General features: G+C 35.5%; 1 protein-coding gene across 4 annotated transcripts in view; it reads left to right on the forward strand.

Annotated features, from left to right (window-relative positions):
• LOC149542284 (P-loop containing nucleoside triphosphate hydrolases superfamily protein) overlaps positions 1-12,136 on the forward strand; it is a 243,515-nt gene that overhangs the window by 147,191 nt on the left and 84,188 nt on the right. For all 4 annotated transcript variants that reach the window (XM_089797271.1, XM_089797272.1, XM_089797273.1 and 1 more), the window contains one exon: positions 8,073-8,150. In XM_089797271.1, coding sequence (XP_089653397.1) covers positions 8,073-8,150 — 78 coding nt within the window. The remainder of the gene's footprint in view (positions 1-8,072; positions 8,151-12,136) is intronic.

Raw genomic sequence — 12,136 nt, forward strand, 5'->3', positions numbered from 1 at the left:
CTCCACATCTTCGAGAATGTGGTCATCTTGATAGGTGGTCTCTAGTGGTTTCGTCAGATCTTCTATCTTTATCGCAAATATTTCACACCCTTCTTTCATACATCTCTTAATTTGCATAATTGAGATCTAACAAGGGTTTACTTCATGTAGTATTCCTTGAATGCTCACAGGATTTCCCTTGTCATCTAGGCAGTCTATTGTCTTTGCAAGACAATCTACCTTCACTTTGTGCTCATTGAGCCAATTTATTCTAATGATAGTATCGTAGGACCTTAGAGGTGCTACGTACAAATTAACCTTAGTAGAGAAATTCGAGAAATCTACCTGAGCCTCAAGTAGACATTGATCTACCAGAGCCTTTGATTGGTTTGCATATTCAAGAGTCCAGGGTTTTGCCTTAAATCCAATTCTTTTAGCAAATCTACCTAATAATTTTGGGAAGATAAAACATTATGTGGGTCTAGTATCAATTAATATAGAGATGGGGTTTCCATAAATATTACCCGGGGTTTCTATAGGGCCTAGTTGTTGCTCTACCTGATGGTTATCCAAGGCTATGTCTATCTTTCTTTGAAAGACGACTTGCTGAGGAGGTAATGGAGGTTGTGGTTGCTGGTTGGAGGCCTTTTGTGTGTCCCTGAGTCAGAATTGTTAGTGCTCCAATTAGCTTTCCTTTTTCTATCTTGGATGGAACCATCCCTTTTAACTTTGTGTTCCTGTTGGATGGCCCTTTCTTCCATTGGTCGTGGGGCGAAAGCATCAATTGCTCCCTTGATCCTGTTGTTTAACCCCATAACAAATTTCGTAACCTTTAGGTTCCTATCATGCTGATATGGAGGAACATACTTTAGTAGACGAGTAAACTTTTCCCAGTACTCGTGTACTGTTAGATCTGCTTGCTTAAGGTTCTAGAAGTCTAGCAACTTCTGATCATAAAAATTTTGGGGTAACCATCGATTCTTAAAAATAGAGACAAACCTGTTCCATGTGACATCAATAGTCTTAATATTGAGTTCTATCTTCGTGTTTCCCTACCAGGTGGCTGCTTCTCCATAAAGGTGATAAATTTCCCAAACATTTTTGGAGGTTTTAGAAAAGCTTTTGATTTGAAAGTACAGTTCCATCTCAATTAACCAAGCCTTCGCGACTTCGCCAGAATAAGACCTTGAAAACCTAGGGGGTTTAATCTTTTTGATGTCAGTAGATAGATCACTGACTATCTCTTGTTTCTTTCCATCTCAGATGGAATTAATGGGGATCAGTTTTCTTGTTCATTGTGAGTAGATAATTTTGGCTCAATTCTTGGAGGAAGCGAGGAGTGAGTCCCCTCTTGACTTCACCCAAATTGGGCTACCATATCATTTATTTCTTTTGTTTTTGCATGTCCCACAAAACTTCGATCAACAGATCCATGGAGTTTTGAGGATTGGTCCCGCTGGTCACCTCATTTTCTACAGTTTTTCTATTGCTTTCCATAGTTTAAGTTTTGTTCCTTGTAACATTCAGTTGATTCCTTCATCAATATGATGTTTTTATTACTTGGAAGAAAGAAAATTCAATTGATTGGTTGAAGAAGTACAAAATGCCATTTGTTCTCATTACCATTCAAAGATAGAAATAGTTCTCTTGTTGCAACTGCAACCATACTTATTTACAAAATTTCCTTTTTTGAGGATATAATCAAATAGCTTAACATTAATCTTTTAAGGAAATTGGACACCCTATTCCTGGGTATTCTATTTGTTTCCTTCCTCGGGCGTATCTTGCTCTTTACAAGGTTTATGATAGATTGTGAGTGGATTTGTTTGTTTGGCATCCCACGCCTCAACAAGTTTGGTTTTTAAAATTGCTTTCTTGGTAGGAGTCCATATGACTCTTTTTTAATCTGGCCTAAAGGATGTGCTAAAGTTTCATCATCCTTGGGTACAAAACAGTAAGAGTAGTTGTACTTTAACATGTTTTGAATCAGATAGAAGAATACGGGATGACAGGGTTTCTTTCAAGGAGTAATTCAGGTGTACATCCTATTTTTCATTTAACACTTCATTTTTTCAGTTATTTAGTTAAGACATTGACTAGCCCAAGGTTCAGTGTCAAACCTAGTGCTTTGATACCATATGTAACAAGCTAAAATTTCCACTCCTACGTTTATTGATTTAAATAACAAAATAATGTTTCTTTTCAGATTCACAGTAAGGACAGCTATAAATACCATCCTATCATATACACATGAAATACAATTTCATTCTCAGTTTATATATTCAAATGATAAGAACAATAAATTTAGCTGATTCTTAATCCAATGAAAGGATAACTAATTTAACTATAATAACCATCTAAGTAAAACATAGATTTGAATGCGGAAATATAAAATTGAAATACCTGAAAAGTAGTTATCTTGCATGCAGATCATAAGCTTGTGTTGTGCAAACCTTGGCATCTGGAAGAGAGGAGAAGTATTGCAAATGCCTTAACCTCCCAACCGCGGAGCCGTAAGTATCCCCACACAATCTTTACTAAGAAAAACCCTCTCTACCTTGGGATTAGGCTTGGGACAACCCTGTCCAGCCATTAAGCATCTCGGTGTTAGAGTGTTGGCTAGGTAACCAACTAGGTTATGGATACCTTTCATTCACCTATATGCCAACTGATAGCAACCCTTACATCTAGTGGTCACTACAACAAGATACCATTGATCTACCTTGGCCAAGGATCTGTGTGGGCATATGTAGCTGATCACCCACCGCTCAACTTGACGACAAGACCTATACAATGGATTGCCATGAGATGACTCAGTTTAGAACACTTTCATTACCTGTATAGTCTTATTGATTGTTCTTTCTCTTATCATGGAGGGATAACCCATGGTTCAATAATTATTAGTACACGTCCTTCATCTCGACCTTGTTGGTCTTCCTTGATTAATTCTTGGGGTGACTGTCTAAGCATTGTGTAATCACAACCAATTACATTCTATCCAATCTGGGCTTATTGCTTAACAATAGATTCATGATACTTGGTAATTTATGATAATTTATTCCTAACTCTTCATATGAGTGTTGTCTCTTATTTGGGAGGGTACATAGTAGATACCTTTGTATAAGCTTGGACTGTTTGAATCTTATTCCAAGTTAGCAACAATTCTGAAAGGAGATGTTATTATAGGTTTCCACAACTTGCTCGATCTTGAGCATAATTGCAAACTTAAACAAAAATAAATTAAAAAATTCATTTCAAAGCAAGGCTTTATCTATAATAACGTTGCCTTCTTAATTCTAAGCTAAGATTTACAAGCCTCTTATGTCAATTGTAAAGAACACAAATAAGTAGAAGTACTGCATGACCTGGCTGTACTGTCGCTTCCTTGAATGCTTAATCGAACCCTAAGCAACTACTGGTAGAAGTAAAACCCGATTTCTAAACGTAGAGCAGAGAAATATTTTGTACAACATCTAATGCAACTCACGACACTTTTGTGCTTGTGTCTTCTAGCAAGAATGCTTGACATAATATGGCAATATATGTGCAAGAGATTTCATGGTGAATTGATCATACAACAATGATGCCAATTCAATAATCAAGGCAAATAGAATATCAACTATATGGGATTGTGAGCTAGTATGAAAGAATCACAGGGAAAATGAGATTGTGAAACAATATGAGTTGAAATGCAGGTCATATGAAATTGCGATATCTCTGTATGATGTTTCGAATGCTTCTCATTATGAACCATTGCACAAATCAAAGTCTTTGTCTTAGTTGCATGGTCGGTTAACAACAAGAAAGTAAAAGGTGGCGAAGAGTTACAAAACAACGAGCCATCGGCAACATATGTGGCAATATTATAAGATTTAAATTGGCCACTGAAAAGAAAGAGATAAGGGTTTGATGAGAGAATATAGAAATATGACCGCTCACGATATAATAATAAAACTATTGCCGAGGTTGGAAAAATAATTTCATACTAAATGCCTTATATAAAAATATCATACTATACCTACCTACACTTGTGTGTGTATGTACACATGTATGTGTGTGTGCGCGTGTGTGCGCGCATGATATTACAACAACATATCTAGTGTATACTTCATGTTTTAAGTTGGCATATACATGTCTCATTCGAATTTACGCATACATACATATTTGTGTATATACATATGCAAGTATATGTAGATACCATGGTATTGTTATAAGGTATGCCAGATATCATAGAAAGCTATGAGATCATTCCATTTTATAAGATAACACATTAGTTCTTAGTTTTAATTAATGCTTAGTGATTTTTCTTTTATAATACATATATATTGATTGGGTTAGCTCATGATAGTCCATAGTATACTCTTGCTTGCCTGGCCATTTACTCTTAGCTTTGGTGGTTAGAATTCATACTTGTCGGCCCATTGGCAGATTGGTGTCCCTTACGTACTTCCCTCTTTGGCAATGCTTCCCTGCTTCACTGTGCTCCTGCGAAAATATAAATTCTAATAACATGCTCCGTATTATAAAATCAAGTTACTATAACAAGTGATCATTTTCATGAAACATCATAACGATTAGCCACCATTTCACTTTCCAAGAAATTAAAATGAATAACCAACTTTTCCATTTCACATGAAACCATAATGTTTAACTAATCTAGCAGTCCACTGACTTCACTTGAAATCTCAACGGTTACAAGGGCATTTAAAAAATAAGCAAAAATTTGGGATGTAATACTCTGCATATCAACTTCCAACTATTGTTAATGTTGAATTTTCCATGATTTTAGGAGGAGATTGTTGAATTGGGTGTTTCAATTTCTTCCATAGAGGATTGCATCCCAAGTTCTAAGAACTTTCAGCCTACGTTTCTTCATGCATTGTTTAATGGTAGTGGTTTTGGTGGGAAGATGACATTTTATTTTTATGCTGGTAAGCTTGATTTTGATTAGCTCCCTTTTGTCATTGGTGTTTACAGGTTGTATTTTATTTTGGCAGCTATCCTTCATAGAACCTTCAGTTAATCTATTTAAACAAATCCCTAAACCCCAGCTCATGTGGACGCAAAATTAACGCTCCACAACATATTCTTGACCAGTCCACCCATTATCAATGATATTTGAGAACAACCACCCATTATCAATGATATTTGAGAACAAATCGTGACTGCATGAACAGAATCATACAATAGACAATTAGAACAATTCAATATTTCACCTTTACATGATAAGTTGGACCTCATTTCACAGCCTTGTATTTCAAACTTCAAGCAAAATAAAATGAAACAATTTGCATTTCTAAATAGTTTGCAGAGAACAGCCATTGGATAATCTACCAATAGGCACGCGTGGGTATCAAAATCTCTACTATAGGGAGGCATGTCGATTCTCTTAGAAGTTACCCTCTCCATAATCTACAGCTTGGTGAAGCTTCTCAGGCTGGTAAGAGTCCTGAGGCAAAAAGTAATTATCATGTGGCTGGAGGCATTGTTTAAGAGGTAGAGAAGGCTACAGGGACAGGAGACATTATGGAAGCATGTGGTATTATAAAGCTGGGAAAACCTTAGAGGCAGGTTTAGGTGAGGTAGAATCAAATTGTGTGGCCCAGGACTCAGCAAGGAAGCAGTGGTGTAGGCAAAAGAAGGATTCTGGCAATGCTAGATAGCCTGGGAAAAAAGCTTCTGGACAGGTGAGAGTCAATCACTTGACATGGAGTTTTCTGAGAAGCGAGGGGGAGGCAGACCTAGAAAGGGTACATGTAATGTGCCCTGTTAGGTTCTACAGTGGTTGGGACTGATTCAATTGCATGAAACTGCTTTTCTTCAAACTTGTATACAATTCTTTTATTATTGATTACTAAATTGATCTTCAAACTGTAATATGCATCCCTATTTGTTTTGAAATAGTATTTGCATGTTTTCGATTAAATGTTGTTTTGTTGATTCTTTTACTTTCAGATTTCATTCACGTAAGAAAATACAATGGAACATAATGTATTGCAAAATGGATAGAAAACGTAATGCCTTAAATCAACAACTTCACCATTAACTTTTCAATCTCATTCAAGCCAACTGTAATCAGATTTTGGGTTCAAATGTAGACCGAAAAGTGGTTTCCAATACTGAAATTAACCCTCAATAATTATCAGCAACCAAATTGGGCACCAACTTGAACTGGGCGATTCGCCTGATATTTTTGAAGACTCCCAAACTTCACCGAATTTACTCCAGCTCATTCAAACTCCAATCAGCAGTTTTAGATGCCAATAGTAGAGGGTTTCATACTTCCCCAAAATGCAGATTTAAGCTCATGCAATATTCGTGTCTCAAAAGGGAAATCCACGACACTCTTCTTTCAAGTGATAGATAAGCTAAATACGATTTCTCTGTAACTATCAGAAAACTTCAAGAACCTTCACTAATTTGTAACGACCCTCTGCTCCCAACTTCTAAAACCTTCTCTAATTTTAATGCCCCTCTGCTCCAAACTTCTAAAACCTTCACTAATTTGTAATGTCTCTCTGTTCCTCGGTGACGTTGGGTTTTGAATACTTATCAGCATTGCATAAACCAATAGTCAATTATGGTGGGACTCACAACATATGGCAGTGTTTTGGTCCCAACTTTGTTTTGCTACTAGCTATTGAATAACTACGATTTACTTCTGTTCCACAACCTCGTCATAGGATGGCTGATGGTACATACAACTCTCATACGGTTCATCTGTATTTGCATATACGTAAAGTGTAGAAGGATAGACAAGACGCATGAATTGTTTTCCATGTGCCATGGAAAACATTACCTCTACCGTATAGTTGTGAGAATACTTCTCATTGTAAATATTTTATAATATTGATATATAAATTACAAATTAATGAAAATTTTTAATTTTTTTAATATTAAGATTGTTTACATATCGGATGCTCCTTAAGAGCAACAATTACAACTTATTCAAGCTCCTTTCGAGCAATCACAAGAGAAACAACAATTGTAAGACCAAGAGTCACAACTTAGAATTCCACAAAGATGTCCCTCTTGGGATTCGAACTAGGGTGTCCACAATGAGAATTCATTGCTTCAACCAACTAAGCTAAACCCCTTGGACTATGAAAATATTAATTATAAAAATTAATATAAATAATTAAATTTCATTTACTATACAAAACAATTACATAATTTCTTAATATTAAAATTTAAAACGAAGCTACATTGAAATATTTAATTCCATGTTATAAGCAACAACTAATATATATGATATCTTTTATAAAAGATTGAGGCAAAGATTAATATATAAATGTATCTTGTCTAGAAGTAAAAGATTAATACATAGATGTAGCTTGTCTAGATAAGATAAAATAAATTTATTAATGTCCAACAAGAGACCACCAAGAGTCTAAGGAAGAAGAATGTCCCTTTTCTTCAAGGTTATTGATTGTCTTTATTATTTAAGAGTTTTTGGAAGGAAATGGAAATTGATCTTTTTAAAACAAATAAAACTTAGAATTAAAATTTATGCTAGAGTCTCATGCATCTAAACATGATGTGTCAGTTGTCTTTCAAAATTGAATTTAATTTAGCATTAACCTTAGATGTTGGAATATTGGAACTTTCATAATATTGTTTTTAATGTTTTGGTTTCATACTACATGTAGCTACTAATGTATTGTTTAAGATTACTGATAGACATATAACATGGCACTAGAAAAGGATGAAGTTATTTGAGACATTGTTTGACATGATAAGTTGTGTTTGACAAGGCTTGCCAATTAAATAATATCTTTCATCTGTTCATATTCTGTTTTGTTTCCCCACACTTGTAGATCACCAAAGCGCTTTTCAAAATACTTATTTAGGTCAAATTTAATGTTCATTTCATCCTGTTTTTTTGTACTCTCAAATATGTTATAGCAATCATGTTACTATCGGTGTAACCATTGCACCTTGTTGGTGCAAGCACTAGTTAGCAGAATTTTTGTAACTTGTCAATGTGTTTCACTATGTTGCATTGAATGATGATATCACGTGTATCTGTGTGAAAACTTCTTATCCAGTACTAGGTAGTAACGTTTTGGTTACTTGTGGATATAAATTTGCAGAAATGGACTCAGCATTTTGATCAACATAAGCAATGCTCTTATTTTGCTCATGCCCATAGCAAGAATAATATAAATAAGGTACACACATATCTAATCTTTTTTCGCTATCATTTATGTTTACAGTTGCAAATAACTGAGATGCAAAGAAGTATTTTATTCTTCAAAATCCTTGATGTTGGAGATTGATTAAAGCTTAGTGTGATGCATATTGTATGAATTTTATATTGGATGTTTATTTGCTGATAATGTCATATTCTTTAATTGCTGGTTTAGTTTGTTGATTTTGAAGGTTCTAACCCATCTTTTTGAACAACCACTTTAATTATTGAGCATCATATTTTAATCTACACTGAAGTTGAATGTCAGGACTGTCAAGTAACCATAGCAATGCAATTCTTGTCTATGAATCATTTACCTCAGTTAAAGAAACTTGTTTTAGCAAATTTGTAACAACAAATTTAGTTTGTGGCAAGAATTCTAAGTGAAGCTAAATATGTTACCAGGATACATAGATGGATACAAATGCATCTACAATGTGTATATTTACTATAAGGTGTGTTGGAAGATATTGAACATTAGGAGATTGTAGAATATGTGCTTCAATAGACAAAGAACCTAGGCACCAAAGACTGTAATTACCTTAATAAGAGTATATTACAGGCAGTAATTGGTAAAATACTTGCATGTTCTAAATAGTAATCAATAGATCAATATATACAGAAGAATGAACAATGTTTCCTTAGGAAATGATCACAAAGAATATAAATATTCTATTCTAGCTAATAGTAAATTAACAACTAACTAAATATTAGAGACATTCTAATATTTACAATAGATTACAAATAGATAATGATTGAATAATAATAAATAATAATACAAGCTATCTATTATCGTAATACCTTCCCTTAATGGTTAATCTATCCACAACACCAAGCTGTCCTCTGAATTTGACAAACTTATCTGGACCAAGAGGCTTGGTGAGAATGTTTGCAGTTTGATCCGTTGAAGGAACATACTACAAGTCTATTGACACGTCTTCAATCAGATGCCGTATGTAGTGACAATGAACATCCACATGCTTGGTTGATTCATGGAAGACTAGATTTCGTGCTAACTTGATAATGCCCTCGTTATCAACAAACAAAATAGTCGGTCTTGTTGGTGACATATGCATATCTCAAAGCATTCGACGAAGCCAAACAACTTCACAACCTACCTTAATTGTCCCTCTATATTCAACCTTAGTAGAGGAGAGAGAAAGCGCCTATTGCTTCTTACTAGTCCATGTGATGACATCAGATCCCAAACTGAACACATTCAAAATTTGACTTTTTATCATCAACAAAACCTGCCCAATTTGAATCTGTGAACCTAGTGAATTTAGGATTAAAACTCTGAGTAGTACTCTTCACATAACGAGGCACATGCTTTGCTGCCATCCAATGATCATCCTTAAGAGTTGTCATAAAGCATAAGATGTAGCTTACTGCGAAGTTGATATTAGGTCTAGTAGTAGAGAGGTATATGAGGCTGCCTACTAGTTGCTTGTATGTAGTATCATCAACTGGATGAGAATCAGGCTTGGGTGACAATTTTAGACCTTTCTCCATGGGTGTGGATGCAGGCTTGCAATCCTGCATACGAAATTTGTCTAACAAAGCCCTGACATATTTGGATTGAGAAATGACTATACCAGAAAATTTATGTCAAACCTTAACACCTAGGCAATAATGCATAAGCTTAAGATCAATCATATCAAAAGACTGGCATAGACTTTGTTTGATTCCCTAAATCAAAGATGCCGAATTGCTAGTGATGATCAAATCATCCACATAAATGACTAGAAGAATGATGCAATTGTCAGTAGTCTTGATGTACAAATTTAAGCCTGAAGAGCTCCTTTGGAAGCCTTGATCGATGAGGTACTCAATCAATTTTCATGTACCATGCCAGAGGGGTTTGCTTCAAACCATAGAGAGCTTTCATCTGTTTGAGAATTTTTTGTTCTTTACTAGCAACCTTGAAACCAGGAGGCTGCATCATGTAGACCTCTTCTTGTAGGTCACCATTTAGGAAATCACTTTTGACATCCATTTGATGGACCTTCCAGCTACACTGTGCTACCATGGCTAGGACTAATATGATAGTGCTCATCTTTGCTGTAGGAGCAATTTGCAACTAAATAAGCTTTGTACTTATCCAAAGTACCATCAACCTTGTATTTTATTTTGTAAATCCATTTGTAGCCAATTGATTTCTTCCATGGTGGAAGATCTGAAAGGACTCGTGTGATTCTTCAGCAGGCTTTGAGGTTTTGATTTCATGGTGTGTTCCCACTCTAGAATTCTTTTAGCCTCAGAATATGTCTGAGGCTCAAACACACTGTGAATGTTGGTCATAGGAGAAAAAAATAACTGACTTTGTAGGTTTGCTCTTTTTTTGAACAATTTTCGCATTGATGAGTTCATTATCTCGAAGATCAACAAGTGTCTTAGCCTACTGCTTAGGCCGGAGAGGAGAAGGACCAACATTAGCATTAGGTTATATGATTAGGTTCCTCATCAGAAGAATTTGGATCAAATTCTGGTGAAGCATCTTCAAATTTGGGTGATCCTGCAGGAGAAGCCAAAGGGTGTCTGTACAAGAATCACTAGTAGAACTGGAGTTGTAGGAGCTGCTAGAGCCCTCCCATCAGGTGGACCTAATTGAAGCCGAATTCCCAAATTATGAGCCTTCATAGGCTGATTAGATGGATCAGGAACATGAGAAACAAGCATGAATGGTCCTCGATGTTTATCAAAGACTACATCATGACTATACAAGAGACGAGATGTATCAATGTCGATTAGGTGGTAGTCTTTGTGAAGACTAATGTATCCAACAACCATGAGTTTCTAACTCTTGGCATTCATCTTGGTTCATGACGCATCAGGGATCCAAACGTAGGCAAGAGAGCCAAAAACCTTCAAGTGACTAATTTTGGGCTTGTGACCTGACCAGGCCTCTTCCAAAGTCTTACCTTTGACCACCACAACGGGGTGACGGGTTCAAAAGGTAAACTTCGATGTTAACTGCTTCTACACAAAACTTCTTCGAAACATGTCTGTGTTCAAGCACAGATCCAACCATCTCGAGGATTGTTCAGTTTTGACATTCAACTACACTGTTTTGTTTTGGTGTGGAGGTTGTGGTTAATTGATGCTTGATGCCTTGAGTATCACAGAAGCTAGAGATTGTAGAACAAAATTACCCCCCATTATCTGCCCTAAGAGCAATAATAGATTTCCTAGACTCTTTTTCAACTAGAGGTTTAAACTTCTGAAATATACTAAACACATCTAATTTCTTTTTAAGAAAATATATTCACATATTTCTACTAAAATCATCAACAAACTACTAAATCTGTAACTTCGATCTCATACTGATCTGATTGCACAGATCATACAGATCTATTCTTGCATGGAAGGCCTATATATAATTGTTCATTGCTTAGGCATGATCAGCGTCTCCCTTGGATTATGGCATTTAAGTTTGAACTTAACTAATCTTAGTTAGATTGAATAACAAATAGAAGCTATTACTCCTTGACACCAATTATGAGAAAGCAATGTAGGGCCGACCTAGATGGGTCATGTCCCTTCAAGAGACATGCCATTTGGTTGCCTTATTTATTTAAGGTATGGTTGTAGATAAAGGATACACAAATAACATACGGTCTACTCCTTTAGCAATTCTGCCCTATACAAATTATTGCAGAGATAAAACAATTTTCAGAATAGCATTTAATACTTTTGTTAACCCTTAATACAAGTCTGAATCAAAGAAGATCATCTTCAGCAAAAGGAAAAGCATACAAGGTATTATATCAGTCTGATTTATAATAGAATTTGCAGAAACTTTACATGGTATAAGAGCTCTGGTAGTCGAACCTAGGCTCTGCAAATTGACAATCAGACTTTTATATCTAGTGACATCCTTCTATCTTCAATGGCAAGCACAATCAGACCTGAGGACATGTTTGATGGGAAAGAACACTTTGTTGCTTGGAAGTTCAGAATTATGAT

The sequence above is a fragment of the Cupressus sempervirens genome, chromosome 8 (assembly GCF_028749045.1).
Source record: "Cupressus sempervirens isolate cs-2001-9-10 chromosome 8, ASM2874904v1, whole genome shotgun sequence".
NCBI classification, from domain to species: Eukaryota; Viridiplantae; Streptophyta; class Pinopsida; order Cupressales; family Cupressaceae; genus Cupressus; species Cupressus sempervirens.